Below are 24,958 nucleotides of genomic sequence, written 5' to 3' on the forward strand. Positions count from 1 at the left end.
ACTTCTTTAAAGAGGCCTATTGATGATTTTAGTTTTCTGCCAGACAAGGAGTAAAATGACAAGAAGCAGAAAGAAGGGTACACTTCCAAAGAGTTCTTTTGGTCATAAAAACACTGAAGAAGCACTGGAATTTTCTGAAGTGACTGAGATGAAGATTGAATCTCCTTCAATTTTATATGATACCTCATGCAGATCTTTTTCTTGCATGTCAATTTTGGGTCAAAGTCAATCATCCTATCATGATGTTGAAGTGGCTGTTGCTGAATCTCTATGCCCCAATCATAAGCAAGAAGGTATCAGGCTTGGCTGGGACGATTTGTGGGTCTGCCATGGAACAAAACTGTAATGAAAGTCCTGACCTTGTAACTAATGATGATCAGGAATATAACTTCACACAGCAGAATGATATTATGTCTAAGGATGATGAGAAAAATACAGTGAACTCAACTAGTTTAGGTGAACTTATACCAGATTGCTGCTTGATGGGAGCAGGTGTTGACCATTTTAATAACAGTGATGAGCGAAGCTTGATGGAGCATCAATGTTTTGAATGTTCCTCTGGGACTCACTGCAATGAAAAGGTTGATAAGGTTTATACTTATAACAGCACTCAGCAGCTGCTTGTTCCTGAGTCATGTTCAACAAGTACTGGAGTGCTCGATTGTGATTTTAATGACCAGACATATGGTGGTGTTTTTGGTGGTTGGAGGTGTTCTGGGACACTTTCTTCTCAAGGAACTACTTCTATAATATTAAAACTCAAGCTTCTACATGGGACCCACCCGAAGGCATGGAAAATCTAGTATTTGATAACCTTAATGATAAGTCAAATGAAACGGCTACAGACTTCATTCAGAAATACATACGCGATGATGGATTAGAAAAACTGCTGTCTGGTGAGCTTTCAGTTGGAATCAAACTTGCGTCTGCTTTGAGTTTGACAACCCCTTCTGTAAGCAAAAGTTTTGAGCTTGCAGGTGAAAATTGCGAGACCAGTGGTGGTTGCGATGGTGATGGTGAAGCTACATTTAACTTAATATCAGATGTTCAGGACAATCTTGGCAGGTTAATATTTCCCCTTTTTAACGCACTTTAAGTTTTGGGTTTATTGTGGACCTGCAGTTGTTTTCTGAAAGTCTCATTTCACTTCATTATCTTGCAAAACTGAAATTTTGCAGCTTCATTTATATTTGTAATGGCTGAGGAACATGCTTTCAACAGTTTGGTTCTCATTGCAGTTGCAGATATGAAACATCTAATATTTTTGGGGGTACACGTAAACTGATAACCATATGAATGCAAAGTCAATAGGTCCCAGTTAATTATGGATTCTACAATGAGCATGCTCTTAATTGTGTCCATTTTTGGGTTTCTGACATTTAAATTTGCTGTCAGTGTGACCAAGACACCCATTGAAACAATATGTGATGCTGATGATATTGCTTTAGAAACCATTGCTTTAGCAACAGACCAGGTGGATACCCTGCTTGCGGCTGCTACTATTAAAGGGAAAAAGAAAACAAGAAGACGATCTCAGAGGAAATTGTCTCGGAATGATGGTCTATAATTCAATTTTTGTTCTTATTTATCAATTGACTAGTTATAGCAATTGCATAAAGTTTTCTTTTAGTTGGATTAGAATTTGAATTGTTGTTTCTATGTACAGAACTTCAATTCCAAGGAATGTCTGAGGTGTACTCTGCCATTATTAGTAAATATTGGTGTCAGAGATATCTACTATTCTCCAGATTCGATGAGGGTATTAAAATGGATGAGGAAGGATGGTTTTCTGTAACTCCAGAGCTTATTGCTAGGCATCATGCATCCCGTTGTGGGAGTGGCATTGTTGTTGACTCTTTTACTGGAGTTGGTGGGAATGCCATTCAATTGTCCAAGAGGTGTGTGTCACAGTCGGAGGATATGAGCGTGGAAATGAAGAAGGAATTGGGGAAAGAAGAAGTCAAGGGTTGGGGATTGAGGCACGAGATGGGATTGAAAATGAGGAATTGGGGAAAGAAGAAGTCAAGGGTTGGGGATTGAGGCACGAGATGAGATTGAAAATGGGGAATTAGGGATTGAAGCACGAGAAGGGGGAATGATGTACTTACCCTCTTATGTGGAGCAACCTGTGTACCCGGTTTAGGTAGAGTTGGATTTGCCCGAGTCTTCAGTCCAGGAAGAGTTGGAGCAGCTCAAGTCATGTGGCCCAATAACCTGCAAAGAGAAAGAAGATAAGCTTAGTCTGTTATAAACTGTTAGAAAGGACAGCCAACTGGCATCCTTTCCAATTTTCGTTTTTAGCCCTGTAACTAAATAATACTGGCTGTAGAGGCATTTAATTCCTCAAGTTATGAATGAAGTATTTTCTTTTCTCTGAATTCTCTATTTCTCTATTACCTTCTTCTCGAATCCTTTATATTTCACCTAAATTATAACAATTGGTATTCAGAGCCTCGATTTCTGGCAAAATCAGTGGGCATGACATGAAGAATCAGAATATGAAAACTCATTTATCTGGTCTGCAAAAACAGATAGAAGAATTAACAACGTTGGTGAAACAAGGTCAAGAGGAGACTAATCCACCTAAATGGTGGGAAACGCAAGAAAACAGAATCATTGCACTGGAGTCTAGAATGGCCACGAATCAATGATATGTTGAGGAACTTTTGAAGATTTTGACTGGTAGAAAGGAAGACCAGAACCAGTCTGCTGATGACTAGGTACAGACTCCTAATTCATCTAATATGAGTGGCAAACAACCTGTTAAGGTAACAGTGATTAATGATAAGACTAGGTTTACTTGTAAACCTGATGAACCTGGAATTCTCAAGTCTAAACCAGATGATTTACCTGTTCATCTGACTAGTTTTAAAAATGACAACCAAATGGATGAGAACAGTGTTGTTATAAATAATTTAATGGCCTTAGAGGTGGATAAAAGAGGCACAGGGGGGTCTTCTAATACTTCAGGAGCAATGTGGCATAGACTAAAAATTGAGCTACCATTTTTTGAAGGAATTAATCCACAAGGGTGGATACAAAAATGTCTTAAATACTTTTCTCTTTGTAGTATTGTTGATGAGCAAAGAGTGGAGGTTACTACAATGTATTTAATAGGTAAGGCTGAAATCTGGTTTGATGGTTACATTATGCAAAAACATCATGTGACATGGCATGAGTTTGAGGCAGACCTGTGTCATAGGTTCAGTGACAGATTCTTGGCTGATATAGTGGAGGAGTTTACAAAATTAGTACAAAAGGGGTCTGTGGAAGAGTATCAAGACAAATTTGAAGAATTACAACCACTTATGCTCTTATAAAATCCTACTTTTTGGGAAAATTTCTTTGTTTCTTTGTTTATTAGTGGGTTAAGAGATGATATTAAACACAAAGTCAAGGCTTTGGACCCTAAGTCACTTTCTAAGGCATGTAGGCAAGCTAAATTATATGAGTTGTCTGTGGAGTTTGAGAACAAAAGATTGAGATCATCCTTCAGAAATCCACCTTACCTAAACCCTCTATCTACTCAAAAGCTAAATCAGCTACCAGTACAACATAAGAATTCAACCAGTATACCACCAAAACAGAACCTAATAGACCACAGAAGATAAAACAATTTATGTTATAAGTGTGGAAAAAAAATTGCTCCATGTCATCAGTGCAAAACAAAGCAATTGAATATGATGATTGAGGATGACACTGTTCTACCTTCAGAAATTTTACCAATAGATTCAAAGCAACAAATTATGCAAGAAGATGAGAGACTAGAAATATCTATGAATGCTATTATTGGATGCACTGGTCATAATACAATGAGGATTCAGGGAACAATTCAAGGTAGACCATTAAACATATTGATTGACAGTGGTAGTACCCACAGTTTTTTAACACTTCAGTGGGCTGATGCTGGTATACAAGTAATCACTCCTCATCCTTTGGCTATTATAGTAGCTAATGGACAACAACTCTACAGTTCAGCAAGGTGTAATGAGGTAGAATGGAAGATGCAAGGGCATTCTTTTATACATGATTTTAGACTACTTCAATTGGGGGAAGTGATATGGTGTTAGGTGTGGATTGGATGAAATTGTTTAGTCCAATCTTGATGGACTTCAATAACATGACACTGAGTTTTGTGCATAAAGGGGAGCAAATTGTTATACGGGGTCAACGATAATCAAATTTTTTGCAATAGATTTCAGGAGCTACACTATTGAAGATGACAGCTCCTGATTCACCTATTTTGGGACGTGTAGTATTATTCACTATGTCTGAGGGTTCAAAGACTATTCCTACAGCTATCCAGCCTCTCTTGGAACAATATCACTTTATTTTTGCTGAGCTTACAGGTCTACCACCTACAAGGAACCATGACCATGCTATTCCTCTTAAACCTAAAGCTTCTCCTATTAATTTAAGACCCTACAATTTCCCCATAATCAGAAAGCTGAAGTAGAAAAACAGATTGCTAATATGCTCTCCTCCTCTATTATTCAACCAAGCAAAAGTCCATTTGCTTCTTCATGTCTTTTAGTAAAAAAAAAGGATGATACTTGGAGGTTTTGTATAGATTACAAGAAGCTAAACAGTATGACAGTAAAGGATAAATTTCCTATTCCTGTTGTGGAGGATCTATTGGATGAATTACATGGAGCAGTCTATTTTTCAAAAATTGATTTAAGGTCTGGTTATTGGCAAATCAGAATTAAGCCTGAGGATATATACAAGACAATATTCAAAACTCATCAGAGCCATTATGAATTCAAGGTAATGCCCTTACTAATGCCCCTGCTACATTTCAAGCTCTAATGAATGAATTGTTTAGTTTATTTCTAAGAAAATTTGTCTCGGTATTTTTTGATGATATCCTAGTCTATAGTACCTCTATGGCTGATCATATTATTCATTTACAATTAGTTTTGGTAGTCTTGAAAACTAATTAGTTATTTGCCAAGATGTCCAAATGTTTCTTTGGACAGACTCAAGTAGAGTATTTGGGCCATATTATTTCAGCTTCTGGGTATCTATTGATCCTACTAAAGTGGCAGCTATGAAGAATTGGCTTGTGCCAAAAATTTTAAAATCTTTGCGTGGATTTTTGGGATTAACAGGTTATTACAAAAGTTTTATAAAGGATTATGGTACAATTAGTAAACCCTAGACACAGATGCTTAAGAAAGACAGTTTTAAGTGGACTATTGATGATTTAATTGCTTTTGAAAATCTGAAGCATGATGTAACACCCTCAACCCGTATCCGACCCGGATACAAGTCTGAGGTGTCACATTGACTTTTCAAACTTTAATCTTTTAACGAAAACCAATGAAATTTAAAACTTTTATTAAAATAACATTGTCACTGCACACGAGTTAACCAAAACAAGACAAAACTAATCAGAGCATTTGAACTAACACTGTTCTTACATGCCAACACACTACATACAACAAAATACCTACTGTGACTTTACTTCTGATCTGATCGCTGAGTAGAGATAGGTTGATCTGCAAATTCCTATTCTTGATTCTCCTGCTCTTCGAAACCTACGTGTAAAAACACTTACACGCTAAGTCATAGACTTAGTGAGGCATAATTACATAATAAAGAATTATTAAAATATAAACATGTCGTCTACTATCCAAACACAATTATACTATCATACCATCATTTATTATACCACATATGAGCCAATATAAATCGTAATAATACCATATTAAGATACAACTATATACATCCTCGTTATGTCTTATTTAAGCCCATATACACTATTAAGAACCCAAGGTATACGAGTATTATGAGATTGTGCACACGTATGCTGTCCCCACAGCTCCATGAATTTTCCGAAGGACCTATCCAGAGGTCATAAAGATCCTCGGTAACTGTCCAGAGATCATAAAGATCCTCGGTAACTATCCAGAGGTCATAAAGATCTCGGTAACTGTCCAGAGGTCATAAAGATCCTCGGTAACTGTCCAGAGGTCATAAAGATCCTCGGTAACTATCCAGAGGTCATAAAGATCCTCGGTAACTATTCAGAGGTCATAAAGATCCTCGGTAACTGTCCATAGGTCCCGAAGAACCTAGGTAAACTATCCATATGTTCCTTAGAACATAGGTATACTGTCCATATGTCTCGAAAGACATATGTAGTTCTTTGACTCTTGGCATACCAACTATACTTACAGTTCTCATAACTCATATCATGGCATTGTCTTTACCTTATTACATATTCATACATCATATCACATTTTTCTTTTTCTATAGCTCTTTATCACATGTTCATATGATCATCTTATTACCTATACCTTCTCATATAACCATTACATACATACATACATGTCATCCCTCATATGATTTCATATTCATATTCTGTATATTTCATATTCTTTCTTATGTCATTTTCATACTTCTTATTTCATATTCTTATGAAATCATATTGATCATTTTAACTATTTCACATATTTAACACATTTATCTACATATTTACACAACTCATAATAATATATATATATATATATATTGTAACATGTCAATACATATGCGCATTCATACATATAAACCATAACAAACACAGCACACACACTTCATATACCTAATATAGATATCTCGTAACTCATTCATATATAAGCTCTAATCTGGAACATAGACTTACCACAATCTGCATAGTATATCCCATAATGTATATGGTATGAATTCATATCATATTTAATAATATTGAATGAATCATGTATCAAGATATTAAATCTAGACTTATCGCAGTTCTAAAACTGAATATACTAACATAATCCTGTTATGCACATGCACTCACCTTAGCCTTGTTTGAATTGAATCAATTCTAACCCTTCGTTTACTTTGAAGCAAAGTCACGTTCAATATCTACATAAGCATAATTTTCAAGATGATTATCAGATGCCCAAGTCTTGAAATTAACCTCTAATATCCTACCAATTTAAGGGATTAATAGTTTAGTCTCTCTTCTTTCTTCTTTTTTTTTCATTATGGGGGAATCGGTTCCCCCCCTGGGGGTATCGATTCCCCTCTAGCATTCTGGAAATTCATACTCGTTTGAGGGGGGATCGATTCCCCTTGAATGGGTACCGATTCCCCTAGCCCAGAAATCTCATTTTGAGCTCGAAAATCACCTTATTTCAGCTCAAACCTTCCTATTTCACTTCCTTTAATACTCCTAACTTTAATACACATACTTAAACTTATTCCTATTCCCTAATCACTTCTTTAACTTCAAATCTAGTCATTCCTATGTAATTGCAAAAATTATACTAGTTTTGCAACATGTTCAAATTCCTATTCTAACACTTTTTCTATCCCTTAATTGACTTGATGACAAGTCAAATTCAACTTCCAATTCTCAATATAAACTTTATTTCGATATTTCATTCAAAAACTTCAAATCTTTAAATCCTCATAAACTCTTCATTTTGTTGTTTTAAAGCAAATTAATCTTTCCTTAATCTTACTTAGCATCTAATAATCAAAACTAAACTTAAATTTCAGCACATAATCAGCTCAAGAGAAAACTCACCTTTGCTTGGCTTCACACGTGAAGAAGAAGAAGAAAAAGAAGGGAACTCTAGAAACCTCTAAACTTTCTTTCCTTCCTTCCACGTGCATCTATATATACCATATATTATTATTATATTTTTTTTTATTTTCTTTACAAATGACCATACTATCCTTTCATTCCTCATTCTTTTCAATTTGATCTTACCCCTCATTTCTCATATAAGTCTTTAAACCACTCAATTATTCTAATTTAAATCACCAAATTTTGAAACCTTACAATTTAGTCACTAACCCGGTATTAAGGATGTTACAAATCTCTCCTCCTTTAAAGAAAATTCGTCCTCGAATTTTCATTACACATATCGATAAGAACATATCTTTCAATGTTCTCATGCTCCTTCTCTACTTTATCCCATTGCAATTTGTAATGAATGATTTGCTTTCACTTCCCAAAGAACCCAATCCATTTCTAATTACCTTATAACCATACCCAATCTCTTATTCCATCATTCTATAACTCAGAATACAACCCTAAACCTCTTCAAATGTTATTAAACGTATACTTTACGAAATCAATCAATCTTTTCATAACATTATCCACCATTGCCGTACCCCATATCAACTTATAATTCACACTTTAAACCCCTTTTTCATTTAATTCCCTATATATATACTCCTTTATAAATCACTATCTCCTTACTTATCCCTTGAGAAATATCTCCATTAGATTAACAGAGAATTAAATTCCCTGAATTCGAATGTAACACTTCTAACATATCTTGTTTACTTTAACACTGTACCTTAATGGAATTGTCACTACACTATTTCTAAAAAAATGACTTCTAACTAAATTCTCAATTCTCTTACCCATTCTCTACTCTTATATGGTTATACAGCTCATATCAACTAATATCATAAAGCATTTACTGTACAATAGAAGATACCTGCTATTATCTCTGGATCCTCATTGTCTTTACTGATATTGAGATTATATACTCTAGCCGTAGAGCGCATTTCCTGTTGAGTAGAAAATTCTGTCTAACTTCTTCCTCTACCTCTACCCCGTCCTCTCTGGGATATCGAAGCAGGTCGCTACGACTGCACAGGCTCTCCTGTCCCCAATGGACAATCTCTCATGAAATGTCCTATTTCCCCACATCGAAAACAGGCTCCAGATTCAACTCTACATGCCCCACTATGATATCTCTCACAAATCTGACAGTGTCTCTGTTGTGCTCTTCCATCACCAGACTTTCCTAATTGAGTCTGTCTAGCTCTCATCTGATTTGATCCTCTAGCAGAGGATACCACTGATTCAGACCTTACTTGGTATTGGAACCCAGAATCTCTACCTCTCTTGGGTGGTACAGAGCTCGACGAAGCCCCGTTCTTTTAGAAGATTGAGCTTTCTGATCCCCAAACCGCTCATTCTAAGCTCTTTCTAGAGCTTTAGCACGATTTACTACTTCCTGAAACGAGGACAAGTTCAAAACAATCAACATCTCTTTTAGCCTTGGTCGTAGTCCTTCAACAAACCACTCACATGCTTCTTTCTCTGTCCGAATCAATTCGGCCGCGAATCGACTTAACTTGTTGAATTCACACTCATATTCATACACAGTGCGATTCAGCTGTTTCAAATTCAAGAATTCTTGCTTCATTTCCCTGATGAACTGATCTCCTATATACTTGTGCTTAAACTCTTCTAAAAACAAATACCATGTTTTCTGATCATTTGGCATCCTATGAATAACATTCGTCCACCAGATTCTCGCTTGCCCACGGAGCAAAGAGACCATCCCATCTAGTTTCTCCATATCAGAGCAGTGGAGTCCCTCTAACATGATCTTTACATCATTAAGCCAAAGGTCCGCAACAACAGGACCTTCTTCGGCTTCACCTTTGAACTCTGGAGCTCCTAATCCCTTTAACTCTTTGGCTATATTAATCCTCTGCGTTGAGGATGCAGGAGTTTGGAACGTGTCAAAATAGTGCCCAACGTCCTGAAGAATACATTTTGATCTTGTACAGGCACTCCAGAGGGTGCCTGTCCTTCACCTTGCCTGGCCAGGGCAGGTGAATTACTATTTTCAGCTAATCTATCATCTCTCGCTTCACCCCGAGAGCTATCTTGTCCGGACATCTAATAAAAGATAACCAAGAATTTCTATCAGCTAAACAACATACTCATTACTCGTATCAGATCAGAAGTTCTTACTACTGTGTTGGCATGAACACTTTTTAAGACACTATGGACTCTGGTTTATGCCGAGAATCGACTAAACCGTAGCTCTGATACCATTAAATGTAACACCCTCAACCCGTATCCGACCCGGATACAAGTCTGAGGTGTCACATTGACTTTTCAAACTTTAATCTTTTAACGAAAACCAATGAAATTTAAAACTTTTATTAAAATAACATTGTCACTGCACACGAGTTAACCAAAACAAGACAAAACTAATCAGAGCATTTGAACTAACACTGTTCTTACATGCCAACACACTACATACAACAAAATACCTACTGTGACTTTACTTCTGATCTGATCGCTGAGTAGAGATAGGTTGATCTGCAAATTCCTATTCTTGATTCTCCTGCTCTTCGAAACCTACGTGTAAAAACACTTACACGCTAAGTCATAGACTTAGTGAGGCATAATTACATAATAAAGAATTATTAAAATATAAACATGTCGTCTACTATCCAAACACAATTATACTATCATACCATCATTTATTATACCACATATGAGCCAATATAAATCGTAATAATACCATATTAAGATACAACTATATACATCCTCGTTATGTCTTATTTAAGCCCATATACACTATTGAGAACCCAAGGTATACGAGTATTATGAGATTGTGCACACGTATGCTGTCCCCACAGCTCCATGAATTTTCCGAAGGACCTATCCAGAGGTCATAAAGATCCTCAGTAACTGTCCAGAGGTCATAAAGATCATCGGTAACTATCCAGAGGTCATAAAGATCCTCGGTAACTATCCAGAGGTCATAAAGATCCTCGGTAACTGTCCAGAGGTCATAAAGATCCTCGGTAACTATCCAGAGGTCATAAAGATCCTCGGTAACTATCCAGAGGTCATAAAGATCCTCGGTAACTATCCAGAGGTCATAAAGATCCTCGGTAACTGTCTATAGGTCCCGAAGAACCTAGGTAAACTATCCATATGTTCCTTAGAACATAGGTATACTGTCCATATGTCTCGAAAGACATAGGTAGTTCTTTGACTCTTGGCATACCAACTATACTTACAGTTCTCATAACTCATATCATGGCATTGTCTTTTACCTTATTACATATTCATACATCATATCACATTTTTCTTTTTCTATAGCTCTTTATCACATGTTCATATGATCATCTTATTACCTATACCTTTTCATATAACCATTACATACATACATACATACATGTCATCCCTCATATGATTTCATATTCATATTCTGTATATTTCATATTCTTTCTTATGTCCTTTTCATACTTCTTATTTCATATTCTTATGAAATCATATTGATCATTTTAACTATTTCACATATTTAACACATTTATCTACATATTTACACAACTCATATAATATATATATATATATATATTGTAACATGTCAATACATATGCTCATTCATACATATAAACCATAACAAACACAGCACACACACTTCATATACCTAATATAGATATCTCGTAACTCATTCATATATAAGCTCTAATCTGGAACATAGACTTACCACAATCTGCATAGTATATCCCATAATGTATATGGTATGAATTCATATCATATTTAATAATATTGAATGAATCATGTATCAAGATATTAAATCTAGACTTATCGCAGTTCTAAAACTGAATATACTAACATAATCCTGTTATGCACATGCACTCACCTTAGCCTTGTTTGAATTGAATCAATTCTAACTCTTCGTTTACTTTGAAGCAAAGTCACGTTCAATATCTACATAAGCATAATTTTCAAGATGATTATCAGATGCCCAAGTCTTGAAATTAACCTCTAATATCCTATCAATTTAAGGGATTAATAGTTTAGTCTCTCTTCTTTCTTCTTTTTTTCATTATGGGGGAATCGGTTCCCCCCCTGGGGGTATCGATTCCCCTCTAGCATTCTGGAAATTCATACTCGTTTGAGGGGTGATCGATTCCCCTTGAATGGGTACCGATTCCCCTAGCCCAGAAATCTCATTTTGAGCTCGAAAATCACCTTATTTCAGCTCAAACCTTCCTATTTCACTTCCTTTAATACTCCTAACTTTAATACACATACTTAAACTTATTCCTATTCCCTAATCACTTCTTTAACTTCAAATCTAGTCATTCCTATGTAATTGCAAAAATTATACTAGTTTTGCAACATGTTCAAATTCATATTCTAACACTTCCTATCCCTTAATTGACTTGATGACAAGTCAAATTCAACTTCCAATTCTCAATATAAACTTTATTTCGATATTTCATTCAAAAACTTCAAATCTTTAAATCTTCATAAACTCTTCATTTTGTTGTTTTAAAGCTAATTAATCTTTCCTTAATCTTACTTAGCATCTAATAATCAAAACTAAACTTAAATTTCAGCACATAATCAGCTCAAGAGAAAACTCACATTTGCTTGGCTTCACACGTGAAGAAGAAGAAGAAAAAGAAGGGAACTCTGGAAACCTCTAAAGTTTATTTCCTTCCTTCCACGTGCATCTATAAATACCATATATTATTATTATATTTTTTTTATTTTCTTTACAAATGACCATACTATCCTTTCATTCCTCATTCTTTTCAATTTGATCTTACCCCTCATTTCTCATATAAGTCTTTAAACCACTCAATTATTCTAATTTAAATCACCAAATTTTGAAACCTTACAATTTAGTCACTAACCCGATATTAAGGATGTTACACATGCTATGTGTGTTGCCCATGTTTTAGCATTACCAGATTTTGGTAAAAGTTTTTACTTGGAAACAGATGCAAATTCAGGAGGAATTGGTGCTGTATTATCTTAGGATGGTAGACCTATTGCCTACCTTAGTAAGGCTCTTAGTCTTAGATATGTTGCCCTTTCTATATATGAAAGAGAGTACCTTGCTATTCTCTTAGCAGTCTCTAAATGGAGGCATTATTTAGAAAGCAGTCATTTTGTCATCAAAACAGACCATGAACCTCTCAAGTACTTGTTGGAGCAGAAATTAACTACTGCTATTCAAAAGAAGGGATTGACTAAACTATTGGGATTGGACTACACTATTCAATACAGGAAAGGTAAGTCCAATGTAGTTGCTGATGCCCTCTCTAGACAGTGGGAAGATCAAGGTCAGTGTCTGGCTATGGGTACTACCTTAATCGTTCCTAGTTGGGTGCAGGAAGTGAAAGACAACTATAAAGAGGATAGAATGACTACTGAATGGATATCTATATTAACAGTCAATCCCACTGCTGATCCTAGGTGGAAATATTTTAAGGGTATCCTTAGATTTTAGGATAGGGTTTATATTGGGGTTACTGGAGCTCTAAGACTACAAATCCTTCAAACCCTACATTATTCATCTCATGGAGGTCATGCAGGAACACATGCCACTTATCAGAGGATTAAAGCTTATTTTTATTGGCCTAGGTTGAAGGCTATGGTGGCAACTTATATCAGGTCCTGTACAGTGTGTCAACATACTAAAGTAGAGCATGTTGCTAAACCAGGACTCCTACAACCACTGCCTATTTCTCAACAGGCTTGGGAGGTAATTACTATGGACTTTATAGAGGGTTTACCTACATCTCTGAAGAAGAATTGCATTTTGGTGGTAGTTGATAAGTTTACTAAATACAACCACTTTCTAGCATTGTCACATCCTTATTCTGCTGTTGATGTAGCCAAATTATATTTGGATACTGTCTATAAACTTCATGGCCAGCCTAAAATGGTCATTTCTGACAGAGACAAGACATTCACTAGCCTCTTCTGGAGAGAACTAATGAAGCAACTAGGTACTAAAACCCTATTTAGTACTGTTTACCATCCAGAGACTAGTGGACAGACAGAAAGGGTGAATCAGTGCTTGGAACAATATTTAAGGGGCTTATGTTTTTTTCAACCAAAGCAGTGGGCTAAGTGGTTGCCTCATCCAGAGAGGTGGTATAACACTACCTATCACACTGCCTTAAAGCTTACACCATTTCAGGCATTGTATGGTTACAAACCTCCTACTATGGTTTGGCAGACAAAAACTAAAGTATGGTCTGTTAATGACTTAATGCGTAGCAGAGAGGATATTAAACAGTTAGAGAATGCAAGCAACAGAATGAAACAACAAACAGACAAGAAGAGATCAGAGAGGGTATTTGCAGTTGGAGATACAGTTTACCTGAAGTTGCAACCATATCGCCAAACTTCACTGGCCCTGCGAAAAAATTTAAAGTTAGCACAAAATATTACGAACCTTACAAAATTATTGAGAAAATTGGCGAGGTCGTGTATCGATTGGACTTACCAGATTCATCACGATTGCATCCAGTTTTTCATGTGAGTCTCCTGAAGAAACACGTTGGTGACTCAGCAGTGTCTTCAATGGATCCTCCTGCAATGGAAGAAGACGGTAAGATTCGAATCGAGCCATATAAGGTTATGGGCAAAAGAATAATAAATTGGCAAAACAAACCTGTCACGCAATTGTTGGTGTGATGGACAAACATCGATTAAACCAGTGATACGTGGGAAGATTATATTGTCCTCAGAGGCCAGTTTCCAGGCTTTGATCCTTGGGGACAAGGATCGTTTCTAGCGGCGGGTATTGTCACAGTCGGAGGAGATGAGCGTGGAAATGAAAAAGGAATTGGGAAAGAAGAAGTCAAGGGTTAGGGATTGAGGCACGATATGGGACTGAAAATGGGGAATTAGGGACTGAAGCACGAGAAGGGAGAATGATGTACTTACCCTCTGAAGTGGAACAACCCGTGTACCCGGTTCAGGTAGAGTTGGATCCGCCCGAGTCTCCAGTCCAGGAAGAGTTGGAGTAGCCCAAGTCATGTGGCCCAATAACCTGCAAAGAGAAAGAAGATAAGCTTAGTTTGTTATAAACTGTTAGAAAGGACAGCCAGCTGGCATCCTTTACAATTTCCGTTTTTAGCCCTGTAACTAAATAATACTGGCTGTAGAGGCATTTGATTCCTCAAGTTATGAATGAAGTATTTTCTTTTCTATGAATTCTCTATTTATCTATTACCTTCTTCTCGAAACCTTTCTATTTCTCCTAAACTATAACAGTGTGTACCGTTTCCAATTGGTTTTGTGCTCTGATTTTATGTCCATAATTTTCTTGTAACATGTGATTCCTTAGGAGTGCACATGTCATTGCTATTGATATTGATCCAAAGAAGATCGATTATGCATATCATAATGCAGCTTATATGGTGTCAATGACCATATAGATTTTGTAATTGGAGATTTTTTTCACTCTGGCACCTAAGCTAAAGGTACCAGTCTTGATTTATTGTACATTATACTTTTAGTTCTTACTTTATATGACAATTTATTCTGTCCAGCAGAACAACCATCCTTTTACCCCATGTATTTGTTTTGCCTTCTTTTTACTTGTCTAATGACTTATGACTTCCATGTATCTGGTGCTGTAGGCACACACAGTCTTCTTATAACCTCCTTGGGGGGGGGAGGGGGGTCCTGATGTTTTAAGTGTATTGGGCTTCTTTATCTGGGCTGGTTCAGCAGAAAGAGATATCATTTTAACTCCCCGTGCTCCTCACGTGTTTAGGAAAAACTCCCCAATTCCATATCTTCAATCCCCAACTCTCACTCATCAATTCCCAATTTCTTCTCGTCTAAACGCCATTCTTCTTCTCTGATTGTAACATATTTTTGTTTTGGTTGTTTTCCAATCGGGTTACTTTCGGTTTGAATTGATTTCGATTTAAGTTATTTTTTATTCGAGTTACTTTCGGTTCGTATAAAAAAAAAGTGTTTACCACTATGCTAACATTTAAAATTTGTTTTTGGTGCTTCTTAATAGTTGTTTTGATTCCGTTTTCATTACACTTCTGCAGATATTTCCCGTTTAATGTTGCAAAGAAAATTGGGTGCAGAATTGTCATGTTTCTCCCTAGAAATGTAGATCTCAACCAATTGGCGGAAATGGCTCTGTCTGCACAGCTTCCATGGTCATTAGAGGTGATCTTAAATTTTATTCATTAGTGAACTTTACTGAGATTTATATATTTACGCGCACACACATACTTAGTAGGCTACGGTGAAAATCAATTTTCCAATTAAAGATGCCTTATTGTTCTTGTAAATGGTTGATTCTCGATGTGTTCATTAGAAATATCAATATTTTTACCAGAGCTCCCTCACAAATCATGATACTTGGTTTGTGAAAGGTATGATCTTACATTTGTTTCTTAGGGTCAAATTTTGTTAATTATAAATACCTAAGAATAAATAGGGCCCATAAATTTTTGGCTACACAGTGTGGAATGCTAGTAGAATGCTGAGGTTTTTGTTCTAGTGGGCAAGTTTAATCCCGGACAGCCCCTCAAATATATAACAACAACAATACTTACTGATTTTATAGTTGGTGCTTTGTTTTGTGCTTCATATGCAAGTATGTTAGTTAACGAGGATTTATACCTATTGTACCCGGTTATCCTTTTCAATTCTAGTTTTGTGAAAGCTGTATATCCTATTAATTGTTATAGTCGTGTACTCGCTAGCTAATTTTTGAACTAGCTTTGCTGTCGGCTTTTCAATCTTTTTCTTGTTGCTTAAGGCAGATATCTATGATCTTTAGGTCGAGAAGAACTTTTCGAATGGCAAGTTGAAGGGGATAACTGCTTACTTCACGTATACTGCCGACAGAGGGCAATAGATTGGCATCATTCGTTTGAAGTGACGATAGAGAATGGGGTCAACTTTTATGTATCTTAAGCCACCTGATGATTGTAAATGTTGTTTTGTGGTTTCACCTCGAGTGGCCAATTTTGATCACGACGGTATTGGAAGTACTGCAAGTGTTTTGATACCCTGAAAAAGAAAACTCTCTGATAATGTAGACCACAGAGTTACAATATTGTGACTTGCACAGATAAATTTATGCCAACAGAGAAATAGACCTAGGAATATATGCAGAAGTTTATTTCTCGGACGAGTACAATCAACTATTCCAACAATGTCTTACTAGATGCTTTATAGTTGGGTGAGGATTCTTTTCTTCTTTATGGTAGTCGTAACAACTGTCCTTTCTTGTCTTCTCCATGTCTTTCAGGGGTCGTGCCGACAAGCACCTGGAAAAGCCGGTGCCGACAAAACTGCAATACAATGGTGGCATTAAGGTTATTGGTTTGATGAAAGTCAGAAGCTGTTGTGTTTGCATTATAGCTTTTCGAACTGCCTTAACTTGGGAGTTATACTTGTGTAACTTCAACTGTTTCTTTCTTTTTTTATTAATATCAAGAGCTTCTGCTTGTGTACAACTCATACAAGAGATGCGTGCGTTAAACATTGAGTCAAGCGTCAAATATGTGGTATCATGTGTAATTGTGGTTATAAATTGTGATTTATATTAAAATTGTGATTTGTCCCAAAAGGGGTTGCGTCCCAATAAAAAATAATAGCAGCAACAATCAATCAAACAAGCAAGCCTTCTGCAATTGCTCAACAAGCCTCGTGTTGTAGTGAGAACCAAACTGGCTAGAATGTTAGTTTAGTGGCTTTTTTTACTCTATAATGTTATTTAATGATAATATAACATGATTACAATTGATAAATAGTATTGTAAGCACCATTTTTTAACCCACAGGGGTGACCCGGTTCCAGGCCCAGTGTTCGACCTGACCAAGGATCCGATCCGGTCCAGACCCGTTTCCTGCAACAGCCATCCCCGTGCCTTACCTCCCTGCCACAAGCAATGGCTACCAAACCTTTCTCCAGTCTAGGATGAGCCATTTCCCTGACAGCCACCATTTCAGTGGCTGTACTCTGGCACGCTGAATTGCTAGATATAACAATCAAATATATTTGCTTAGGGGGAGGGATTACTTTTCTGTAAGGGTATATATAACCCGAAAAAAATGTAAATGAGGACGGAGCAATAAAAATACAGAAAAATTTTCCAGCAATAAAAAAAAGCAAAACAAAACTGAAATTCTCAAAGGTATTTTTTCCATTCTAAGTTTATTTGTTTAATCCTTAGAATCTAACTAAAGAATAATATTTTTTTTATTTCGATTCTTTATTTATACTAGTTCGAAGCTTTTAAAAAAATAGAGATATGGGTTAGAAATACCTTGCTGCCGGAGTGATTGTCGGGGTAGCAGTGTCGTTGGTGTGGAGTGGAGGTCGGACTGCCACCGCGTGGTGGTCCGGTGCTGGGTTCTCGCCCGAGGATGGAAACATCGTAGGGAACGATGTTTTTCGTTTCGTGGTGTTTCTAACACCGTGGTTGCTGCGAGCAAAGGAGAAAGAGAGATGAGAAGAGTGGAGCTGGGGTAAATATCGGGTAGAATGGGTTTAAAAGACAGATTCTTATCTTGTTTTTTTGGGTAAATAACGCTAAGGTCCTTGAATCTTTAGCGTGTTTTGTGTCTCAGTGACTAAATAATGAGTTTATTACGTATAGGTTCCCTCACTTTAGGAATTCCATGTCATTCTGGTCACTCATTTAAGGTTAAATCACGGTTTGGGTCCTTGTCTTTAGTATAGGTAGCATTTTGGGCATTTTTGGATCCAATTCGCCTTAGGTCCCTTCTAGTTTAGCGCGTTTTGCGCTTTCGTCACCATTTCCTTTGATTTTATATGATTTACGAATTAGATGCATGAGTTTGTATTATTTTAATTTAGTCCTCTGTTGTATGTATTTATTTTTGAGATGGCTACTGATATTTATGTTCTTTCATTTTAGTCCTATATATTTATGGCGTTATTACGATTCTGGTGCTCCTACTATATCAGTTTCTTGTTTCATGTCATGATATTTGTTTTATTAATGTTTATGATCTTAAAATTATTTTACATTTATTTTGTCACCATATAATGAATCCAATATGTATTACGTATTTATTTTATGTATATTATTATATGTTTATTTTACGTATATTATTATATATATTACTTTATTATATATTTATATAATACTACATGTAATATATTGTGTAAATGTTATATTTTACCTCTTAGTACATTTATAATAAATGTTATGTTCTATGCTAAATATCATGAAAAAATATATGTATAGATTTTATTAAGTAAACTAAAATTAAAATACCTTCAATTGTTTTTAGTCCATATGTATATGTATATTTATATTTTTTCTTTCTTCTTTAAATGCTCTAATTTACCATTTTAATTTAATTACATTTTATTTAGGCATTCTTATTTAATCATGACATTTTATTTCGCCTAAAAGCCCCATAATCATAACTCAACCAATTACATAATTGGGTTAAGGGTAATATTTATTTATTTTAAAATATTAAGAAGGGACGGTCTTAAAGTAACTAGATGTCATTTTTCGATGTTTTAAAATAAATAAATACCACACTAGAAAACCCTAAAAAATTGGATTGCATAAAAATTAATTAATTTTGAAGGGAAAATGAAATATTCACTTATTTAAACTTATCGAGATAATTCACCTAATTTTATTAGAGATTAAATCTCGATATTTTTGAATAATTGAATATCCCTTATCTTTTCAAATAATATAATTAGGATAAATTGGCTTAATTTCTTTCTTTGGTAGAATAAAAAATTATTTTTATATTGAATTCTTTGGAAAAATTATTATATTCCTTTTATTTCAGTTGGAAAGATAAATATTTGTCCTAAAGTATTTTAGGGAGTATTTTCTCTTCAATTGGAAATATGAGAATATTTTCTATTTCTCCTTAGATTTTTCCATTCAATAACATTGCATGGTTGAATGCGGAATAATGGAATCATTATTTAAATTTATATTTGAGTTTTTAGATTTCTACTATTAGAGACAATTTATAATCGATGGGTACCAATATTGGGCGTTGTGGGGGTGCTTATCCTTCCCCATACGTAATCGACCCCCGAATCATTTTTACTAAAAATGAATTTCTGGTTACACGCAGACTGATTTATCTTTTAAAATGATGTTTTCTTAAAAAACTCTTTTAAAAGAAAATTTTTAGGTATTCGACCTACCTAACTCAAAAGATCGATGGCGACTCCAAAACATTTCAAAACCTTTTCAAAGAATACCGCCAAGTCGTACTAAGTTTTTCCCCGCCCGGGAGAAAACGGTGTCGATAGCTTGGTGACTCCGCTGAGGACTTAGAGGTCCAAGCCTTAAATAGATTATATATTGTCGTTATAGTTAGAAATTGAGAATTCGACTTTATTTAATTTACGATTCCTTTGATTTCTTTCCATCGTTATTTAATTTTATACTAATGTGTGTATTTGATTGATTTTCAAATACTAAAGTCTTGGATTCGCTTTAGTATGTTTTTGTGTAGTTGTTTGTCAAATGTTTGATAATTTCTCCTCACATATGACACTTGCATTGCATAACATAAGCTCTATACCCGAGCTTTTCCTTTTTAAGTGGGAGTGAAATCGAATTCTTTGTGAGAATTTATTCTCCGTGTCAGACCTAGCAAGTAGCTTCAGGGTTTATATGTCCTATGTCTTCGTGAAGATTTATTCTCCGTGTCAAGCATAGGGAAATATGCCCCTCGAATTGAACTCGATCCGCTTAAGCCTATAATGGGTGAGGATTGAGGGTCTGGCTCGCCCAATGGGGCATCGACAAGGACAATTCGAGTACTTTTACTCTTATAACTGAAACTATGCATATAATAAACCGTAGAAACCCACTCGATCTAAAATCATGCTGAAACCATGTCCGTAGGTACCCAAATAAGTGTACACAAAGGAGAAATGAACTCTAACCTTTGTCTTTTAATAGATTATTTATTTTTTGTATTTTTATTATTATAATTGCATATGAACTAGAAATTATGTGGTACCTCTATGTGTTTTATTCATTGTATTTTATGGTTCATTTACCAGTTGCATTTAATCTTTTAATAATTCATTTCCTATATTTGATTATTATTTTTTAACATATTTTCCTTGTCATGTTGCTTTATTTGTGCATACACATGTTGTTAATTACCTTGAAATTAACACATGTTTCATACATATCATGTCATAGAAGATATTGATTCCCGAGTTAATAGTCACATTAGAAAGCTTTTAATACGACAATGTAACTCGAAGAGGTAGAATAGAAATGTAAAAACACATCAATGGCCCAGAAGGGTACTCCAGGAAACAACTGAAGAGCTACGTCAACTTGGAATACATGAAGCTCAAATAATGTAGTAAAATAAGCTTTTCAAGGGTGCTACGACGATGTTGATACAACTAGCCGAAAAGAAATAATATGTTTCAAGCCATCAAGCAACAACGATAAATAACACAAGACAGTGTATGATGCTAATCACATATGGTCACTCAACAAATGTATTTCTGGAAAAGAAGTCGAAGCGTTGGAATTTTCCATCAAGCCAAGAATAAAAGAATATTGATTCCTTACATATTCGACCACAATTAAAGAAGTCGAGCAGTGTGATGTGGTTTGTAGTTTCCATCTACCTCGGTGTATTGAGACATTGTGTGTTCTTTGGAAGTTGTTTTATGACAATTACTTTGGAATCAACACCTTCGTTGCATTTCCATCTTCGCATTTGCATTTACATTTACACCAAACATGTTGCTATATGTCCTAACTTGTTTTTCTCTACTTTTTTTTCTTGCACCATATGGTTATGACATATGCAAAAAGGTGTCGTTTCTGAGTGTTCATCAATTAAAAGGTTTTAACAATGGACAAGGGGTTTCAAGATCAGGTAGGCCATGCTACAACTAGGAAATGGTATCTGAAAGAAGTTCCAAGAAAAGTAGAGAGTCGTACGTCCAAAGATCGTATGTCTAATGAAGATAAAAGTGAACTGCAACAAATCAGGGAGCAAATGTCCAAGATAATTGATAGAATAGTTGTGCTGGCCAAAGGAAAAGAGGTTTTTACATAAAGAGAGAAAGAACTTGACAAGAATGATTTTATAATACAAGAGGCTACTTTTGAACAAGGTAATCCAAGTGAACTTGAGGAGCCACGCGCAATCATCGTCCACATCAACAAGTATTCAGGAAGTACAAAGGAAACAGTGACAACGGTAAAATTACAAGTAAAGATGGATGAAAGTAAGCCACATGATCATTTCAAACGGGGTCAATTTGCTTTCACTAAAAATCCATATGCCACCAAAATACCTGTGAATATGAAAATAAAGGATAATATGAATCTAACGGTTCAGCATTTGAAAACAACTTCAAAAACTAATGTTCGCTCAATAGAGACTCACCTCATTGATGACCGAAAGATAGGAGGTAATGATCTTGACTTTGATCTTGATCCTATCTCATATGGAGATTTATACAATAAGTTGTTAGAAGCACGAGAAATGACCCCACAATATGTGAAACCTTTGCAACCTCCATATTCGGAGTGTTATGATGTCAATGCCAACTGTGTATATCACGTAGGAGCTCAAGGAAATTATATCGAGACATGTGTTGCCTTCAAGTGTCGAATTAATTGCTTGCTAGAGCATGAAGTATTGGAATTTGAGAATGAGGGTGAACCGGGTTCAATAGTCGAATATATGGTCGAAACGAAGCCGAGCGAGTTCAAGGAAAAAAGCATCAGTAAGGGTATCCAAAATGAAGAGCGTCTGTTAAAATATGAAGCCAAAATACTTCAATTGCAAAATGAAAAGGACATTCTGAACAGAGAATAGGAAGCCATGCAAGATGGTTTTCAAAGAATCAATCAAACCTTTCAAAGTATTGGGTTAGGTAATACTCCAGAAGAGTGGGAAAAAAACCTCTAAATTGAAGAGTGGTGTCGAACAATGGAAAAGAAATTGTAAAATGCACAAAGAACGAGCTAATATGTGCTCTCGTGATCTACAGATTGCAGAAAATAAACGTAAAACAACCTTACAAGAGTTGGGGATATGGAAAACAAATAACAAAATATTGAGAACAACCCTTCGTAGAATCCTCGTTTCAAAACTATAATCGTAAGAAAAATACTGAAATGGAAACAAGTAGAGCCAACAATAAAATAATGAAAGAGTTGATACATGATTATAGAAAGTTTGCACGAGAACTTCATGACCGCATTGAGTCTCTTACGAGAAAGAATGATCAATATTGTCTACAGCTTCAAAGGTTGAAATGTAAGGTGGAGAAAAAAGACAACGCAATGAATGAGGAAGTTACTCAAGCAAGCAATGTGGCTCATAAGTTGGTCGAATTAGCTGTCTTTGCAAGATATTTGAAGCAGATTGATGGCTTATCACCAGATCATGCTTGAAAGATAATATGGCTCATGAGAGAGATAGAAAAGCTAGGAGCCAAAGCTGTTTATTATTTGTAGTTTGGCTATTTAATGTACTAAAACCATTTGTGTTCAATGAAAATCATTTAAGGTGGTTACTTTGGATTAACACTTTTTTGCATGCATGCATTGCACTTATTTATTTAAATATTTTATGCATTCCTTATAAAAATCATCAAAATAATTTATGGAATGTTACATGACAGTAATACCAAGATCACATATCTACATTTCTCTTCCACTCTCGATAGAAAAGAGGTTAGAAGCAATATATCAGTCCCAAGGAGAGTTACGAGATCAAATACTAGATCAGATGGCCACGCTACAACAGAGAATGAGAATTCAATCATTAGTCTCTCAAGAAGAAGTGTTGGGTCGGATGACTGAAACATTAGATACAATGACCGTCAACCGAGAAAGAGCATCAAACGAAAGACGTCAACAAATTGGCACATCAATTTTGGTTGATCACCCTGGGGCATTGTATTCCGATAAAGGGAGGAATCTCACGGTTACCGAGCATTTCAAAGGAAAAATTAAACACTTAGAAGGGTCGTTCGATTGAGGTAATAAAAGCTGGTGAGGCATCCCGTGAAAAATTAGATTCTAGAGAGCTAAGCTTAGTCCCCACCTTGGTCATTCCCCATGAGTTTAGGGTACTTGAGTTGACAAGTATAATGATACTAGTTGCCCTTTAATCCATTTGAAGATATTCTGAAGAAAGATGAAGGGGTACTTTAATGACGATGATTTACTAATTCATTGCTTCCATAACAGTCTTACTGGACCGACAATGGTGTGGTATAATCGCTTGAGCAGAGAGCAAATTAAGTCATGGGTCGATTTTGCCAATGCCTTCCTAGATCAATAAAAATATGTCAAAGACCTAGCTCCAAATCGTCAAGATCTTCAGAAATTGAAGATGAAAGCAACTGAAAGCTTTAGAGAATACGCTTTGAGATTAAGAGACATGGCAGCTCAAGCTCAGCCTCTGATGCTAAAAAAAGAAATGTCACGTATGTTTCATAGCACCCTTCTGGCCCCTTTCTTCGAGTTGTTACTTGCATATTCAATGAATGATTTTGAAGATCTTGTGTCAAGTGGGGAACAAGTAGAATATGTAATCACAAAAGGGAATTTGAAGACTACCTCTGAAAGATCAACCATTCAAAAATTAAAAGGTAGTGAGGTGAATGAATGTCACGTCCGGAGCCCCCACAGTCGTAAAAGAGAGAGAACAACAGTCGCTCGGATCGACCAAAGAAGATTCCTCGAATTAGAAAAGCTTTGGAGGTGTTCCAAACACCCATATCAGAATTATTCCCTCATCTCGTTAAAGGTCAACATATCACTCTGAGACCAATGAAAGTAATGCCAAACCCTTATGGTCATTTTTAAATGAACTTATGTTGTTTTTTAAGGTTATGAGCAACAAATCAAGTTTTAATCTTGTAGTTCTTTGAATAGCGAATGGATTAAAGGTTCTTTTACTACTTCCTTAATTATAGATCTTTGACAAGGGGAAAGATTAGACCTTCCATACCCCATCCAAATTTGAAATAACCATTGATGGGTTCTTTAGCCGAAATAACACACATTTACTCCTAAAAGACCGAACTTTGATATCACTTCCCTTTGAAACAATAAATTCATGCCCTTATCCTCCCTGAGGCACCAAAATCCATATTTTTTACATTCCTAGGCAGAAATAACCTTTCCATAACATTACCTTTTTCAGAATTATGACCTTAAAGTCACGCATTTCCCTTCCTAGACACGGAACCAACATTCATTTCCCAACCTCGATAAATCATGGATGCATGATGAGGATCTTTCCTGTAAGAATGACAAGATAGAGTGGTGCACAAGTTTTTGAGAATTTGAATAATTGAGGCATACTAGGAGCGAATGAAAGAAGAAGAAATAAAGAGAATCATTGAAATAATTCTATCATGCATTAA

General features: G+C 35.7%; 2 protein-coding genes and 1 long non-coding RNA gene across 6 annotated transcripts; 1 reads left to right on the plus strand and 2 right to left on the minus strand.

Annotated features, from left to right (window-relative positions):
• The first annotated feature begins 173 nt into the window (after window positions 1-173).
• Window positions 174-15,016, plus strand: LOC120138307 (trimethylguanosine synthase-like). 2 transcript variants are annotated; one of them, XM_039153816.1, is made up of 5 exons: window positions 583-896; window positions 978-1,065; window positions 1,396-1,559; window positions 1,664-1,898; window positions 14,886-15,016. In XM_039153816.1, exons 1-5 carry the CDS (start codon window positions 791-793, stop codon window positions 14,974-14,976), a joined length of 684 nt encoding a protein of 227 aa, XP_039009747.1. In that variant the 5' UTR covers window positions 583-790; the 3' UTR covers window positions 14,977-15,016. The 2 variants fall into 2 exon arrangements, with proteins under 2 accessions (XP_039009746.1, XP_039009747.1); XM_039153815.1 differs by lacking the exon at window positions 14,886-15,016 and having other exon boundaries at window positions 174-896; window positions 1,667-2,327.
• LOC120138311 lies at window positions 1,843-14,555 on the minus strand. Its single transcript, XR_005517519.1, has 4 exons — window positions 14,208-14,555; window positions 14,040-14,126; window positions 13,914-13,949; window positions 1,843-2,214 (listed from the first exon to the last, which is right to left on the minus strand). It is a non-coding gene; the product is annotated as an uncharacterized LOC120138311 (long non-coding RNA).
• Window positions 15,017-16,572: 1,556 nt separating the features above from the next.
• LOC120138308 lies at window positions 16,573-18,029 on the minus strand. 3 transcript variants are annotated; one of them, XM_039153818.1, is made up of 3 exons: window positions 17,844-18,029; window positions 17,341-17,552; window positions 16,573-16,866 (listed from the first exon to the last, which is right to left on the minus strand). In XM_039153818.1, exons 1-3 carry the CDS (start codon window positions 17,951-17,953, stop codon window positions 16,820-16,822), a joined length of 369 nt encoding a protein of 122 aa, XP_039009749.1. In that variant the 5' UTR covers window positions 17,954-18,029; the 3' UTR covers window positions 16,573-16,819. The 3 variants fall into 3 exon arrangements, 2 of the variants coding, with proteins under 2 accessions (XP_039009749.1, XP_039009748.1); XM_039153817.1 differs by having other exon boundaries at window positions 17,341-17,600; XR_005517515.1 differs by lacking the exon at window positions 17,341-17,552.
• Window positions 18,030-24,958: the final 6,929 nt, after the last annotated feature.

Source organism: Hibiscus syriacus, unplaced genomic scaffold (assembly GCF_006381635.1).
Source record: "Hibiscus syriacus cultivar Baekdansim isolate YM2019G1 unplaced genomic scaffold, ASM638163v2 tig00110683_pilon, whole genome shotgun sequence".
Taxonomy (NCBI): Eukaryota; Viridiplantae; Streptophyta; class Magnoliopsida; order Malvales; family Malvaceae; genus Hibiscus; species Hibiscus syriacus.